Below are 18,210 nucleotides of genomic sequence, written 5' to 3' on the forward strand. Positions count from 1 at the left end.
GTGAGAGTTTCTACTTTCCATGTTTCAATTTTCAGTACCTGCTAAGGAATAAAGTAGTTTCACAATTGTGCACTCCAAAACAAAAGAATTAATTTCAGACCCAAACCAAGAAAGTTAATCCTCTACCTTTCCATTGCAGAAAACAGAAAAACATCTTTCTGATGATAGCAAGACCTGGGCATTAAAGAAGTTTAAAACTGAAGTCAACCTCCTTTCTCTGGGAGAGGTAATAACTGATAGCTTTAAAATAAAAAAAAAAAATACTTAGTGGTAATTCCCACTAATTTGAAAACTAACATATTTGCTTGTGAGAGGAATGATGCTTCTGTGTTCCTATGTCTACATTATTGCAAATAGTGTCAGAGAAGAAGAACCCAGCCTGGAACATGTCCTTCACGTCCTTTCTACCCTCACTTCTGGGAACACCCAACCTAATGACCTTCTAAGACAGTAGTTCTCACCCTTCCTAATGCTGTGACCATTTCATGCAGTTCTTCATGTTGTGGTGACCCTCACCATAAAATTATTTTCGTTGCTACTTCATAAGTGTAATTTTGCTAAGGTTATGTCTCATAAGGTCAATATCTGTATTTTCAGAAGGTCTTAGGTGACCTCTGTGAATAAGAGTCCTATGATTACCAAATGGGTCTGACCCACAGGTTGAAAAATCACTGTTTTAACGGGTAAGTGATAGTAAATTAGACTATGGAGAAAAAAAATCAAAAGTTGAGCAACTTGCAACACCGAGAGAAGATCTCATAGAAATGAAGAGTATAAATAATGGAGACTCGGGTAGCTCATGTCAACATGAATGTACCCAACATACCTGTATATTTTAAATTGATTTATTTTATGTGTTTTAAAGTTTTGCATACATTCTCTCTGTGCACCTTGTGTGTGTGTGCTGCCCACAGACATCCAAGAGGGCATTTGATCCCCGGGAATTGCAGTTCTGCATGGTTGTCAGACAAGAAGTGGGTGCTGTGAATCAAACCCAGGCCCTCTGCAAGAGTAACAAGGGTTTTACAAGAATGAAACAAAAGCAATAAGTGTTTATACTACTGAGCCATCTTTCCAGACCCCAGAATGAATATGATTGTAATGCAGATGATCAGAGTGTAAGCCAAGATATCATAAGTTGTTATAAGTAGCCAGCATCAACATGTCTGCTACTCCCTAGACAACAGTCCTCATCAGCCTGCCAGTTTGACACATTGAAACCCAGAGAACATATAGGCAGGAAGAACATCAATAGCAGGCTGGGCATGGTGATGCCCACCTTTAATCCCTGCACTCATGAAGCAGAGGCAAGCTGGTCTTTGTCAATTCGAGGACACCCTGGTCCTGAGTTATTTGGTGGATGAGGGAAGGCAAGAAACCTGTGTGCCATAGCAGAAGTGTGGAGGTCAAAGGATAATTTATAGCAGTCAGTTCTCTCCTCTCACCATTTCAGTCTCAGGGATCAAATTCCAATTGTCAGTCATCCTGGCAAGTGCCTTTATCACCTTAGCCCTCTCACTGGCCCTCTGATTTATACATTCACTGTAAATATTTTAGTATTCATACACACACACACACACACACACACACACACACACACACGTACACAAACACACACACTCACACATACTCGAGTGTCAGCAGTGCATTCTCCTTGCAAGAATAGTGACGAGGGATCATCCCAGGAAACACAAGAATTGACAGCAAACCGCTTGACTACAATGCAGATATTGAAGCAAAAACCAAGGTAAACAGCATTCAACGACATCCCCAGTATATACCCAGCAATGACACTCAGGTCCACCCATCACATGCCAAAGATCAAGCAGTCTCAATGAATCTGTTCAGAGTGAAACATTTTTCTCCAAATATGTTTTTTATATTTTTATACATAGTTAAAAGTAACACAGCACACAGCCTACTTGGTTTCAGAATTGGGCTTAATTTTAAAATTAAACCAAGGAAAAAGACCCCCACACAATTCCCATACATACACAATAAAAATGAATTAGTTTTAAAGATAAATATCTGTAGAATAAACAGAAGTCTGTTGCAATTACGAAGTTACTGATGGGGCTTGATTCTCAGAGATAAGGCTGGAGTGGAAAATGAGAAAGGTCACTGGCACACAGGCAAGTTTGGAAATTGATCATTGAAGAAGACATACCAAGAAGACATTTTTTATTTAATTTGTTCAAATTTTCTATGTGTATAGGAAATGCTGTTCAGGTTGGGAGATAATAATTCACAGTTTAGGGAAGACATAGTTTGGAAAAATAGGTTAACAAACTGCTCCAGAGAGGCCACTTGAGCTCTCTTACCAAACAAAGGCACACCAAACCTAGATGCCACATAATGGGGTTGGGGCAATAGAGTCACATCTCCATGGAGCTAAGAAGCTTGGAACCAGTGAGTGTTTGTGGAGAGTTCTGGAGAGGAGGGGTGCTCACAGGCAATGTTGGACAGGGCAATGGTGTGTCCAAAGGAAGGGTCCAGCTGTGTGTGTGTGAACTTGCAGCAAGGGATGAAGGAAAATCTGTCCTTTGTGACTGATTCTTTACAGATTCTCTGATAAATTTTCAGTTGAGAAGCATGTTGATATATAAAGTGTAATTTTTTTCTTTACAGTGTGGGTTGACAGCAATTAAAATGGCTTCTAAAGGAAAACAAGAGATGGCCCAGTTTTCAATGGAGGACCAGGTTGAGTCAAATAGGTAATGTGTCCTGTTTTTTACAATCTTAGTCCTGTTCTTGAGAGTGACAATTCTTTAAGTAAGGAATACTAAAATGAGAGGAGGAAGATTGGCTTCAACTCAGAGGCACATAGCCTGAGCTGGCAAAGGGACTGTTCCAACCAAGACAAAACAAAACAAAACAAAACAAAACAAAACAAAACAAAACAAAACAAAACAAAACAAGAGAACAGTGTGCGTAGGGCTCAGCTCCCATTTAAAAACAACAGTTCATCATTCGAAATCTGATTTGATTGGTGATTTTCTACTAGTTAGGGAAACCACATTAATGTTGTTTACTTTGAAAAGTTTCAACTTAATTTATCACAGTGAAATTTGTGATCATTTTAGTATTTTTTAGTGAAGGTTAAATGCTATTACCAGACACTATTCTTTTTTTTTTAATCGCTACTTCTTTTCTTTTTTTTGGGGGGAGTGGATTCTGTCTGAAATGTCTCAATGCTGTGTTGGTCAGATGTGAATCTGTGCACCCACACTCCTGAAACATCAGTCATGGTTAGGGACAGTTATCCACAATGAGTATAAACAACTATGACTCAAAGTTTTTGGCTCTGCTGGGGATCCCATCAGCAGTAGGCTTCAGACATGGTTCTGTAGAGAAGGTTCACTCAACTGGGTGAAGCGCAACATGGAAGCAAGAAAAACACAGCTATTGCATCAGAGTTCTCCAACTACAAACCCCAGGCACCTAGAGCTTAGACATAGCCAGGAAGGACAGGAGACAGAGAGACTGTGCTCCCCTCCCATGAGTTTTAGAACAGGCTGTTACTTAACAGTCCAAGGCAACATTTGGTGATGGTCTGGCTTCTACTAGCAAACAGGTAACAACAACAACAAATACAAGGCCACCTATAACCTGTCAACCATATGTTGGCTTGTGAGAGTAAAGGCAAGGGTTTCTCTCCTGTTGCACCAAGTCTATCTCTTAGATAACAGAGAACAGAGAAGGGAATTTGTGCTATAGGATCAGGACAGGAGGGATGAACCAGGAGTAATAAAGGAACTGTTCATGTACATATACAACTATAAAATATACCTACTGCATCAAATAGAACAAAGGATGTAGAAGAACCCCACTTCCTTGTCCCTGTGTGCCTGTCTGTGTGGGGGTGGGGGTGGTGGAAAAAGCAGCTTCAAAGCACCAAAAAAGGAGTGACTTCTGAGATTGTTGGCAGCTTGTTGCTTAGAGATAGAGTGTATTTCATTTTCTACCAAACTATCCTGGGAGAGATGATTAGACTCAATGAAATGCCTAAAAGTTTCTTGACAGAAAAGAGGCCGTGGTACTTTAGAGGTAGAGGGAAAAGAATGAAATAGGAGCATTCAGTGCTAGAGCACACAACCACAAAGCCATCATTCAGTTACTGCAACCATCAGAACAAAGTGTGTGCAAAAACCACCATCCTGTCTCTAGTGTGCATAGATGTGTGTTGCCTGGTTTGCCTATGTCTGTGTGCGACATGAAGAGAAGAGGAGGATATTGGTTTCTTGTGTCATTCTCTCACTTACCCACTTGACATAAGGTCTCTGACTGAACCTGGAGCAGCTCTAGCAGCCAACAAGCCCAAATGATACCCTGTTTCTTCCACCCACAGACTGGGTTACAAGTGCATGTGTCCATGCCCAGCTTTTTATGCGGTTGATGATCATTCAAACTCAGTTTGTTATGTGTGGGCATCAAGCACTCTTATTGACTGAGGCCTCTACCAGGCCACTGACAGTTTTGATTTTGATTTTTAAATAGAACTAAGAGTGAGTCTTCACTGAATGTTTTATAGATTGAGTTAAGTTGAAATTCACAAAAGCAACACAAAACTGTAAAATTTGGGTGTATGTTGAAATACGTAATGCAAAATTGCTGCTTAATATGCAGGTAACCAATCTTTCAACAGAGTCGGTCAAAGGACCAAATCCACCCATTATTGCATGTTTTTATCCTAAAGGCTCCCTGAAAAACGTGATGCTCTCACACCTGTCCCAGAGGATAATGGAACTCCATCCCTTCCTATGGTAAAGTGATCCTTTGTGAAATTCATTTTCTTATGAATGTTGTTAAAATGCAGCAGTAGTCTACCTACCTCAGTTTTGTATGAAAATATGGCCAGAGAAAAATATTTTGTTGGTGTGAACCATCACTTGATCAACTGTAAGTGAGCAATAAGTCCTGGTAGGGAGTGGTGAGCCAATAAAGGAATGGACTGGAAAGACAGTGATAAGAAGACAAAGGTCAGTCCTCACGGATTAGATGTTTCATGTTTGACCAAGGATGTTGTGCAGAAATAAATACACCTTAGAGTGATTTGAAAACACGACTGTGGTAACACACCTGCATACATTTTAATGGGTCCAGTTGTTTCAGTGATCTAGGAATCGTCCAGGTGCTTTTACCTTTGGCATAAAGGCAGGTAGCTTCTATCTTCCCATGGACACTCCTACTTCAGGATCACATATGAGAGCCTCTCCTCTCTTTCTCTCTTTGCTTCTGTATTGACACTAGCAGGAAATAGTGCAAATTTAGCCACGTGTAATTGGCTCATCAAAACTTTTTATTATGAAGAGATTACAGCATGTTTTCTATTTGAATCCCTACGAGTATGTTGACAACTTCCCCTAGTTACATAATAGGAATCCTTGCCCCACTTACCAGCAGTTGTAGAAGGGAAGATTCAATTACCATATAGTACCACTCTAACTTCCGGATTTTTTGTTCTGTGTTTTAAAATAACATAACCTTACATTCTTTGTGCCACATTCAAACATTTAAAATACTGGAGGGTTGTAATTAGATACTTATCTATTCATATTAAAGCGACATCATCACCTTGAGCTGCTGGAGGTTAGGAAACTTGTTTGCTTGTACCAGGAGCACTAGAGTGAGGGTTTGTGTGAATCAGAAGTTGCATATTTATGGCTTTTGAATGTCAATCAATGGACAAAAGCAGTTTCCTAGGTACTATGATATGGAAGACACTAGTAATTACATCAGAGTTTATTTCTAAATGGAAAATAACATGTACTTTTGCCTCCCCACCATGATAGAGAAACACTGAGGGAAGAGGCCAAATTAAAATTAATAATCATGTCATATAAGATCAGAAACTCTAAAACCAAGGGAATTCAGTTTAATCTCAGCAACAGGGCAAGACCAAGTTTCTCAGTTCATGATTTTCTCTTACTCTAGGCTAGCATAATTACGTTTTGTTTTTTTTTTTTTTCTTTGTCTTCTTGGTTTTTCTGAGACAGGGTTTCTCTGTGTAGCTTATCACCTTTCCTGGAACTCACTTGGTAGCCCAGGCTGACCTCGAACTCACAGATATCGGACTGGCTCTGTCTCCCGAGTGCTGGGAATAAAGGCGTGAGCCACGACTGCCCGGCTACCTTTTAGTTCTTGATGAGGTTGTAGTAATTTGTAAATACATGAGCATATTTGAAGATATTTCACTTTTCAGTGAGAGTTTCTACTTTCCATGTTTCAATTTTCAGTACCTGCTAAGGAATAAAGTAGTTTCAAAATTGTGCACTCCAAAACAAAAGAATTAATTTCAGACCCAAACCAAGAAAGTTAATCCTCTACCTTTCCATTGCAGAAAACAGAAAAACATCTTTCTGATGATAGCAAGACCTGGGCATTAAAGAAGTTTAAAACTGAAGTCAACCTCCTTTCTCTGGGAGAGGTAATAACTGAGAGCTTTAAAATAAAAAAAAAATACTTAGTGGTAATTCCCACTAATTTCAAAACTAACATATTTGCTTGTGAGAGGAATGATGCTTCTGTGTTCCTATGTCTACATTATTGCAAATAGTGTCAGAGAAGAAGAACCCAGCCTGGAACATGTCCTTCACGTCCTTTCTACCCTCACTTCTGGGAACACCCAACCTAATGACCTTCTAAGACAGTAGTTCTCACCCTTCCTAATGCTGTGACCATTTCATGCAGTTCTTCATGTTGTGGTGACCCTCACCATAAAATTATTTTCGTTGCTACTTCATAAGTGTAATTTTGCTAAGGTTATGTCTCATAAGGTCAATATCTGTATTTTCAGAAGGTCTTAGGTGACCTCTGTGAATAAGAGTCCTATGATTACCAAATGGGTCTGACCCACAGGTTGAAAAATCACTGTTTTAACGGGTAAGTGATAGTAAATTAGACTATGGAGAAAAAAAATCAAAAGTTGAGCAACTTGCAACACCGAGAGAAGATCTCATAGAAATGAAGAGTATAAATAATGGAGACTCGGGTAGCTCATGTCAACATGAATGTACCCAACATACCTGTATATTTTAAATTGATTTATTTTATGTGTTTTAAAGTTTTGCATACATTCTCTCTGTGCACCTTGTGTGTGTGTGCTGCCCAGAGACATCCAAGAGGGCATTTGATCCCCGGGAATTGCAGTTCTGCATGGTTGTCAGACAAGAAGTGGGTGCTGTGAATCAAACCCAGGCCCTCTGCAAGAGTAACAAGGGTTTTACAAGAATGAAACAAAAGCAATAAGTGTTTATACTACTGAGCCATCTTTCCAGACCCCAGAATGAATATGATTGTAATGCAGATGATCAGAGTGTAAGCCAAGATATCATAAGTTGTTATAAGTAGCCAGCATCAACATGTCTGCTACTCCCTAGACAACAGTCCTCATCAGCCTGCCAGTTTGACACATTGAAACCCAGAGAACATATAGGCAGGAAGAACATCAATAGCAGGCTGGGCATGGTGATGCCCACCTTTAATCCCTGCACTCATGAAGCAGAGGCAAGCTGGTCTTTGTCAATTCGAGGACACCCTGGTCCTGAGTTATTTGGTGGATGAGGGAAGGCAAGAAACCTGTGTGCCATAGCAGAAGTGTGGAGGTCAAAGGATAATTTATAGCAGTCAGTTCTCTCCTCTCACCATTTCAGTCTCAGGGATCAAATTCCAATTGTCAGTCATCCTGGCAAGTGCCTTTATCACCTTAGCCCTCTCACTGGCCCTCTGATTTATACATTCACTGTAAATATTTTAGTATTCATACACACACACACACACACACACACACACACACGTACACAAACACACACACTCACACATACTCGAGTGTCAGCAGTGCATTCTCCTTGCAAGAATAGTGACGAGGGATCATCCCAGGAAACACAAGAATTGACAGCAAACCGCTTGACTACAATGCAGATATTGAAGCAAAAACCAAGGTAAACAGCATTCAACGACATCCCCAGTATATACCCAGCAATGACACTCAGGTCCACCCATCACATGCCAAAGATCAAGCAGTCTCAATGAATCTGTTCAGAGTGAAACATTTTTCTCCAAATATGTTTTTTATATTTTTATACATAGTTAAAAGTAACACAGCACACAGCCTACTTGGTTTCAGAATTGGGCTTAATTTTAAAATTAAACCAAGGAAAAAGACCCCCACACAATTCCCATACATACACAATAAAAATGAATTAGTTTTAAAGATAAATATCTGTAGAATAAACAGAAGTCTGTTGCAATTACGAAGTTACTGATGGGGCTTGATTCTCAGAGATAAGGCTGGAGTGGAAAATGAGAAAGGTCACTGGCACACAGGCAAGTTTGGAAATTGATCATTGAAGAAGACATACCAAGAAGACATTTTTTATTTAATTTGTTCAAATTTTCTATGTGTATAGGAAATGCTGTTCAGGTTGGGAGATAATAATTCACAGTTTAGGGAAGACATAGTTTGGAAAAATAGGTTAACAAACTGCTCCAGAGAGGCCACTTGAGCTCTCTTACCGAACAAAGGCACACCAAACCTAGATGCCACATAATGGGGTTGGGGCAATAGAGTCACATCTCCATGGAGCTAAGAAGCTTGGAACCAGTGAGTGTTTGTGGAGAGTTCTGGAGAGGAGGGGTGCTCACAGGCAATGTTGGACAGGGCAATGGTGTGTCCAAAGGAAGGGTCCAGCTGTGTGTGTGTGAACTTGCAGCAAGGGATGAAGGAAAATCTGTCCTTTGTGACTGATTCTTTACAGATTCTCTGATAAATTTTCAGTTGAGAAGCATGTTGATATATAAAGTGTAATTTTTTTCTTTACAGTGTGGGTTGACAGCAATTAAAATGGCTTCTAAAGGAAAACAAGAGATGGCCCAGTTTTCAATGGAGGACCAGGTTGAGTCAAATAGGTAATGTGTCCTGTTTTTTACAGTCTTAGTCCTGTTCTTGAGAGTGAAAATTCTTTAAGTAAGGAATACTAAAATGAGAGGAGGAAGATTGGCTTCAACTCAGAGGCACATAGCCTGAGCTGGCAAAGGGACTGTTCCAACCAAGACAAAACAAAACAAAACAAAACAAAACAAAACAAAACAAAACAAAACAAAACAAAACAAGAGAACAGTGTGCGAATGGCTCAGCTCCCATTTAACAACAATCTGATTTGATTGGTGATTTTCTACTAGTTAGGGAAACCATATTAATGTTGTTTACTTTGAAAAGTTTCAACTTAATTTATCACAGTGAAATTTGTGATCATTTTAGTATTTTTTAGTGAAGGTTAAATGCTATTACCAGACACTATTCTTTTTTTTTTTTTTTAATCGCTACTTCTTTTCTTTTTTTGGGGGGGGGAGTGGATTCTGTCTGAAATGTCTCAATGCTGTGTTGGTCAGATGTGAATCTGTGCACCCACACTCCTGAAACATCAGTCATGGTTAGGCACAGTTATCCACAATGAGTATAAACAACTATGACTCAAAGTTTTTGGCTCTGCTGGGGATCCCATCAGCAGTAGGCTTCAGACATGGTTCTGTAGAGAAGGTTCACTCAACTGGGTGAAGCCCAACATGGAAGCAAGAAAAACATAGCTATTGAATCAGAGTTCTCCAACTACAAACCCCAGGCACCTAGAGCTTAGACATAGCCAGGAAGGACAGGAGAAGGAGAGACTGTGCTCCCCTCCTATGAGTTTTAGAACAGGCTGTTACTTAATAGTCCAAGGCAACATTTGGTGATGGTCTAGCTTCTACTAGCAAACAGGTAACAACAACAACAAATACAAGGCCACCTATAACCTGTCAACCATATGTTGGCTTGTGAGAGTAAAGGCAAGGGTTGCTCTCCTGTTGCACCAAGTCTATCTCTTAGATAACAGAGAACAGAGAAGGGAATTTGTGCTATAGGATCAGGACAGGAGGGATGAACCAGGAGTAATAAAGGAACTGTTCATGTACATATACAACTATAAAATATACCTACTGCATCAAATAGAACAAAGGATGTAGAAGAACCCCACTTCCTTGTCCCTGTGTGCCTGTCTGTGTGGGGGTGGGGGTGGTGGAAAAAGTAGCTTCAAAGCACCAAAAAAGGAGTGACTTCTGACATTGTTGGCAGCTTGTTGCTTAGAGATAGAGTGTATTTCATTTTCTACCAAACTATCCTGGGAGAGATGATTAGACTCAATGAAATGCCTAAAAGTTTCTTGACAGAAAAGAGGCCGTGGTACCTTAGAGGTAGAGGGAAAAGAATGAAATAGGAGCATTCAGTGCTAGAGCACACAACCACAAAGCCATCATTCAGTTACTGCAACCATCAGAACAAAGTGTGTGCAAAAACCACCATCCTGTCTCTAGTGTGCATAGATGTGTGTTGCCTGGTTTGCCTATGTCTGTGTGCGACATGAAGAGAAGAGGAGGATATTGGTTTCTTGTGTCATTCTCCCACTTACCCACTTGACATAAGGTCTCTGACTGAACCTGGAGCAGCTCTAGCAGCCAACAAGCCCAAATGATACCCTGTCTCTTCCACCCAAAGACTGGGTTACAAGTGCATGTGTCCATGCCCAGCTTTTTATGCGGTTGATGATCATTCAAACTCAGTTTGTTATGTGTGGGCATCAAGCACTCTTATTGACTGAGGCCTCTACCAGGCCACTGACAGCTTTGATTTTGATTTTTAAATAGAACTAAGAGTGAGTCTTCACTGAATGTTTTATAGATTGAGTTAAGTTGAAATTCACAAAAGCAACACAAAACTGTAAAATTTGGGTGTATGTTGAAATACGTAATGCAAAATTGCTGCTTAATATGCAGGTAACCAATCTTACAACAGAGTCGGTCAAAGGACCAAATCCACCCATTATTGCATGTTTTTATCCTAAAGGCTCCCTGAAAAATGTGATGCTCTCACACCTGTCCCAGAGGATAATGGAACTGAATCACTTCCTACGGTAAAGTGATCCTTTGTGAAATTCATTTTCTTGTGAATGTTGTTAGAATGCAGCAGTAGTCTACCTACCTCAGTTTTGTATGAAAATATGGCCAGAGAAAAATATTTTGTTGGTGTGAACCATCACTTGATAAATTGTAAGTGAGCAATAAGTCCTTGTAGGGAGTGGGGACCCCATAAAGGAATGGACTGGAAAGACAGTGATAAGAAGACAAAGGTCAGTCCTCACGGATTAGATGTTTCATGTTTGACCAAGGATGTTGTGCAGAAATAAATACACCTTAGAGTGATTTGAAAACACGACTGTGGTAACACACCTGCATACATTTTAATGGGTCCAGTTGTTTCAGTGATCTAGGAATCGTCCAGGTGTTACCATTGGCATAAAGGCAGGTAGCTTCTATCTTTCCATGGACACTCCTACTTCAGGATCACATATGAGAGCCTCTCCTCTCTTTCTCTCTTTGCTTCTGTATTGACACTAGCAGGAAATAGTGCAAATTTAGCCACGTGTAATTGGCTCATCAAAACTTTTCATTATGAAGAGATTACAGCATGTTTTCTATTTGAATCCCTACGAGTATGTTGACAACTTTCCCTAGTTACATAATAGGAATCCTTGCCCCACTTACCAGCAGTTGTAGAAGGGAAGATACAATTACCATATAGTACCACTCTAACTTCCGGATTTTTTGTTCTGTGTTTTAAAACAACATAACCGTACATTCTTTGTGCCACATTCAAACATTTAAAACACTGGAGGGTTGTAATTAGATACTTATCTATTCATATTAAAGCGACATCATCACCATGAGCTGCTGGAGGTTAGGAAACTTTTTTGCTTGTACCAGGAGCACTAGAGTGAGGGTTTGTGTGAATCAGAAGTTGCATATTTATGGCTTTTGAATGTCAATCAATGGACAAAAGCAGTTTCCTAGGTACTATGATATGGAAGACACTAGTAATTATATCAGAGTTTATTTCTAAATGGAAAATAACATGTACTTTTGCCTCCCCACCATGATAGAGAAACACTGAGGGAAGAGGCCAAATTAAAATTAATAATCATGTCATATAAGATCAGAAACTCTAAAACCAAGGGAATTCAGTTTAATCTCAGCAACAGGGCAAGACCAAGTTTCTCAGTTCATGATTTTCTCTTACTCTAGGCTAGCATAATTACGTTTTGGTTTTTTTTTTTTTCTTTTTCTTCTTGGTTTTTCTGAGACAGGGTTTCTCTGTGTAGCTTATCACCTTTCCTGGAACTCACTTGGTAGCCCAGGCTGACCCGGAACTCACTTGGTAGCCCAGGCTGACCTCGAACTCACAGATATCATCGGACTGGCTCTGTCTCCCGAGTGCTGGGAATAAAGGCGTGAGCCACGACTGCCCGGCTACCTTTTAGTTCTTGATGAGGTTGTAGTAATTTGTAAATACATGAGCATATTTGAAGATATTTCACTTTTCAGTGAGAGTTTCTACTTTCCATGTTTCAATTTTCAGTACCTGCTAAGGAATAAAGTAGTTTCAAAATTGTGCACTCCAAAACAAAAGAATTAATTTCAGACCCAAACCAAGAAAGTTAATCCTCTACCTTTCCATTGCAGAAAACAGAAAAACATCTTTCTGATGATAGCAAGACCTGGGCATTAAAGAAGTTTAAAACTGAAGTCAACCTCCTTTCTCTGGGAGAGGTAATAACTGAGAGCTTTAAAATAAAAAAAAAATACTTAGTGGTAATTCCCACTAATTTCAAAACTAACATATTTGCTTGTGAGAGGAATGATGCTTCTGTGTTCCTATGTCTACATTATTGCAAATAGTGTCAGAGAAGAAGAACCCAGCCTGGAACATGTCCTTCACGTCCTTTCTACCCTCACTTCTGGGAACACCCAACCTAATGACCTTCTAAGACAGTAGTTCTCACCCTTCCTAATGCTGTGACCATTTCATGCAGTTCTTCATGTTGTGGTGACCCTCACCATAAAATTATTTTCGTTGCTACTTCATAAGTGTAATTTTGCTAAGGTTATGTCTCATAAGGTCAATATCTGTATTTTCAGAAGGTCTTAGGTGACCTCTGTGAATAAGAGTCCTATGATTACCAAATGGGTCTGACCCACAGGTTGAAAAATCACTGTTTTAACGGGTAAGTGATAGTAAATTAGACTATGGAGAAAAAAAATCAAAAGTTGAGCAACTTGCAACACCGAGAGAAGATCTCATAGAAATGAAGAGTATAAATAATGGAGACTCGGGTAGCTCATGTCAACATGAATGTACCCAACATACCTGTATATTTTAAATTGATTTATTTTATGTGTTTTAAAGTTTTGCATACATTCTCTCTGTGCACCTTGTGTGTGTGTGCTGCCCACAGACATCCAAGAGGGCATTTGATCCCCGGGAATTGCAGTTCTGCATGGTTGTCAGACAAGAAGTGGGTGCTGTGAATCAAACCCAGGCCCTCTGCAAGAGTAACAAGGGTTTTACAAGAATGAAACAAAAGCAATAAGTGTTTATACTACTGAGCCATCTTTCCAGACCCCAGAATGAATATGATTGTAATGCAGATGATCAGAGTGTAAGCCAAGATATCATAAGTTGTTATAAGTAGCCAGCATCAACATGTCTGCTACTCCCTAGACAACAGTCCTCATCAGCCTGCCAGTTTGACACATTGAAACCCAGAGAACATATAGGCAGGAAGAACATCAATAGCAGGCTGGGCATGGTGATGCCCACCTTTAATCCCTGCACTCATGAAGCAGAGGCAAGCTGGTCTTTGTCAATTCGAGGACACCCTGGTCCTGAGTTATTTGGTGGATGAGGGAAGGCAAGAAACCTGTGTGCCATAGCAGAAGTGTGGAGGTCAAAGGATAATTTATAGCAGTCAGTTCTCTCCTCTCACCATTTCAGTCTCAGGGATCAAATTCCAATTGTCAGTCATCCTGGCAAGTGCCTTTATCACCTTAGCCCTCTCACTGGCCCTCTGATTTATACATTCACTGTAAATATTTTAGTATTCATACACACACACACACACACACACACACACACACGTACACAAACACACACACTCACACATACTCGAGTGTCAGCAGTGCATTCTCCTTGCAAGAATAGTGACGAGGGATCATCCCAGGAAACACAAGAATTGACAGCAAACCGCTTGACTACAATGCAGATATTGAAGCAAAAACCAAGGTAAACAGCATTCAACGACATCCCCAGTATATACCCAGCAATGACACTCAGGTCCACCCATCACATGCCAAAGATCAAGCAGTCTCAATGAATCTGTTCAGAGTGAAACATTTTTCTCCAAATATGTTTTTTATATTTTTATACATAGTTAAAAGTAACACAGCACACAGCCTACTTGGTTTCAGAATTGGGCTTAATTTTAAAATTAAACCAAGGAAAAAGACCCCCACACAATTCCCATACATACACAATAAAAATGAATTAGTTTTAAAGATAAATATCTGTAGAATAAACAGAAGTCTGTTGCAATTACGAAGTTACTGATGGGGCTTGATTCTCAGAGATAAGGCTGGAGTGGAAAATGAGAAAGGTCACTGGCACACAGGCAAGTTTGGAAATTGATCATTGAAGAAGACATACCAAGAAGACATTTTTTATTTAATTTGTTCAAATTTTCTATGTGTATAGGAAATGCTGTTCAGGTTGGGAGATAATAATTCACAGTTTAGGGAAGACATAGTTTGGAAAAATAGGTTAACAAACTGCTCCAGAGAGGCCACTTGAGCTCTCTTACCGAACAAAGGCACACCAAACCTAGATGCCACATAATGGGGTTGGGGCAATAGAGTCACATCTCCATGGAGCTAAGAAGCTTGGAACCAGTGAGTGTTTGTGGAGAGTTCTGGAGAGGAGGGGTGCTCACAGGCAATGTTGGACAGGGCAATGGTGTGTCCAAAGGAAGGGTCCAGCTGTGTGTGTGTGAACTTGCAGCAAGGGATGAAGGAAAATCTGTCCTTTGTGACTGATTCTTTACAGATTCTCTGATAAATTTTCAGTTGAGAAGCATGTTGATATATAAGGTGTAATTTTTTTCTTTACAGTGTGGGTTGACAGCAATTAAAATGGCTTCTAAAGGAAAACAAGAGATGGCCCAGTTTTCAATGGAGGACCAGGTTGAGTCAAATAGGTAATGTGTCCTGTTTTTTACAATCTTAGTCCTGTTCTTGAGAGTGACAATTCTTTAAGTAAGGAATACTAAAATGAGAGGAGGAAGATTGGCTTCAACTCAGAGGCACATAGCCTGAGCTGGCAAAGGGACTGTTCCAACCAAGACAAAACAAAACAAAACAAAACAAAACAAAACAAAACAAAACAAAACAAAACAAAACAAAACAAAAAACAAAACAAAACAAAACAAAACAAGAGAACAGTGTGCGAAGGGCTCAGCTCCCATTTAAAAACAACAGTTCATCATTCGAAATCTGATTTGATTGGTGATTTTCTACTAGTTAGGGAAACCACATTAATGTTGTTTACTTTGAAAAGTTTCAACTTAATTTATCACAGTGAAATTTGTGATCATTTTAGTATTTTTTAGTGAAGGTTAAATGCTATTACCAGACACTATTCTTTTTTTTTTAATCGCTACTTCTTTTCTTTTTTGGGGGGGGAGTGGATTCTGTCTGAAATGTCTCAATGCTGTGTTGGTCAGATGTGAATCTGTGCACCCACACTCCTGAAACATCAGTCATGGTTAGGCACAGTTATCCACAATGAGTATAAAGAACTAAGACTCAAGGTTTTTTGCTCATGCAATGAGCACAGTACTTGGTCCCACTGCTTTGTTGCCTCCCAAACTCATCAAGCCAATCAACTGTCTCACCTATTCAGAGGGTCTGTTCCACTGGGGGCCCCTCAACCAAATTCACCGAGTGTTCCAAAGAGCTCCCAGCAACTAAAAGAATGAGAAATGTAACTTAGACCACAGAAATTGTTTAAAATATTTGAAGATTTTTGGACTCGAAATCTCATTATCTTTGGCACTAGTATATATAATTAATAAATTTCATGCTTTATAATGAACTTTTAGGCATTTCCTAGCACCAGAAAAAAATGATTCTTTTTTTCCAATAATATTGAAAATACATCACATAAAAATAACAGTTGAAATAAAATAAAATAAAATAAAAAAAATAACCGTTTAGTCCAATAAAACTGACCAAGTAAAGTTGGTAGGTTCATGGTTGTCTCCTATTCTAGAATGAGGGAATTACTTTCACTCCTAATGTGAATCTTGTGTTTTCTGAATGGCTAAGCAGAGAAATATAACTGTTAAATATTAGTTTCTATTTTTGTTTCCATACACTGTGACTTATGAGGAGGGCATCTTCTTGGAAACAAACACTCCAAAAGAAGCCACATCTGAGAATAAAACCAACAAAATAAGGCTCCACATTCTCACACCTTCTCCAACACAATGATACTAATGTCACTATATAAGATTCTACTGATGATGCCACTGCTCCTGCTGATCCTGACCATGTCACCAGGGTTGTTCTTTATGCAACTGATAATTCTTGCTTTTCTTTGTAGTTGCTGCTGAAGCAGAACATTAATTCTTTAAAAGAAGAACACATCAAGTATCAATCTGTCAGGAAGATTTCATAAAAAATAGAAATTGTAAATTTAAATATTTATCTGAAAGGTGACACAGTATATATTGAATTCTGTATGTGTTTGTAATATTTCCCATTAAAATGCATTATGCAAATATTTTAAGCTGTTTCTTGGTATTGTACAAACTGATCACCTGACCTCTCAGTTATGTGTTTAAGGGGGAGGATTTTATTATAGATACAGAGATAGAACAGATAGAGTCATCTGGAATGTCCAAAGCAGAAGAAGATGGTTGTACATAGTCAGCTAACTGGACCTGGCTAATGATAGACAGAAACAGATCAGAGAGGAAGAGAGAGAGAAAGAAACAGAGGAGGAGACAGAGAGAGAGAAGGAGAGGAACATGGAGACAGGAGGAGACAGAGACACAAAGACACTGAGAAGCTGTGAGAAGGGATGCATGTGAACTAGAGGGAGTTTAGGGGAGGGGAGGAGGGAAGAGGACCTAGGACACTAGCATAGACTTTGAAATGCATAACAAGAACTTGTGACACTGAAGGAGCCTGGAGGCTAGCATGTGCCTCATTATGGTAATACGTACCACAGGCAGCCATTTTCTCTACTGCCAGTCATAAGAGAAATGACATCTTTGGGTAGAGCTTCACAAGTTTTTGAGGAATGTTGGCTTCTAGCTACCTTCCAGAAATCCTCCTAAAGTCCAGGTTGGGCCTGCCCTTAGAATTTTGGGAACTGGAGTTTTCTTTGGACATAACAGGTATCAATGAATCTTAATGGATTTTCCAAGTCACAAACCAGCCTTGTTGAGGTTTACATATTCAAACTGCTCAAACACAAGTAAAAACACCCCCCAAAGTGCCATATTGTCCTTAACATCCATAGAGTTCAAGTGTGGTTGCATACCTGCATTTCCTTTTCCTTTAATTTGATGACATCCCATCCCCCAGCATACATTCACTGCACAAAGTCCCTCACTGAGGGGAGGGGCCTTATGAGCCCCTCACTGTATGAAGATCATAGTGTCCTGGACACCCTTGCACAGAAATCATCTACAACCTCTGCCTCCCTCTTCCAAAGTAGTCCCTGATCCTTGGAGGGTGTGACTCAGACATCCTGTTGAGGTCTGAGCACTTCATAGTTTTGCATTCTCTAAAGTTTGGCCAGGTGTGAGTCTGCGCATTCACCACAGCCCACTGCATAAATAAATGTCACTGATGAGGGATGATAGTTGCCCTAATGGACAGGTATAAGCCTGAGTATTTAGAAGGCAGCTTGATGCCATGTAGTTTGAACAAAACAACAATAGAGAGCCTGCTGTATGGACTCAACACATCAGCCATTAACTCAGATTACGATACTGCATCAGTGCTGTGTTAAGGAAAGAAAGACACGCACTTCCACTTGGAGTCCTTCAACCAAAAACAAGTCCAGGTTTGGATTTTCTACTTCATGCTCCCTGTCTTCCCTCATCTGTCTGGTACATGACTCTGAGTCTGTGCCTGTCTGAAGAAGTCTGTCTGTCCCTGTCTCTGTTTTTTAACAGAGTCTGTGCCTGTCCCTATGTCTGTCAGTGTCTGTCTGTCCCTGTGTGTGAATGTGAGTGTCTGTCCCTTTTGTTGTGCTCTCTTTTATTGACTTCTCAG

The 18,210-nt window shown here is 39.8% G+C and overlaps 1 protein-coding gene across 1 annotated transcript in view; it reads left to right on the forward strand.

Moving 5' to 3' along the window:
• LOC143272049 (uncharacterized) overlaps positions 1-16,705 on the forward strand; it is a 41,510-nt gene extending 24,805 nt beyond the window's left edge. Inside the window, exons 13-21 of the mRNA XM_076565618.1 lie at positions 140-226; positions 2,629-2,714; positions 4,697-4,763; positions 6,341-6,427; positions 8,822-8,907; positions 10,880-10,946; positions 12,553-12,639; positions 15,034-15,119; positions 16,526-16,705. Coding sequence (XP_076421733.1) covers positions 140-226; positions 2,629-2,714; positions 4,697-4,763; positions 6,341-6,427; positions 8,822-8,907; positions 10,880-10,946; positions 12,553-12,639; positions 15,034-15,119; positions 16,526-16,535 — 663 coding nt within the window. The 3' untranslated portion in view covers positions 16,536-16,705. The remainder of the gene's footprint in view (positions 1-139; positions 227-2,628; positions 2,715-4,696; positions 4,764-6,340; positions 6,428-8,821; positions 8,908-10,879; positions 10,947-12,552; positions 12,640-15,033; positions 15,120-16,525) is intronic.
• The last annotated feature ends 1,505 nt before the right edge of the window (positions 16,706-18,210 follow it).

Source organism: Peromyscus maniculatus, chromosome 1 (genome assembly GCF_049852395.1).
Source record: "Peromyscus maniculatus bairdii isolate BWxNUB_F1_BW_parent chromosome 1, HU_Pman_BW_mat_3.1, whole genome shotgun sequence".
Lineage (NCBI taxonomy): Eukaryota > Metazoa > Chordata > Mammalia > Rodentia > Cricetidae > Peromyscus > Peromyscus maniculatus.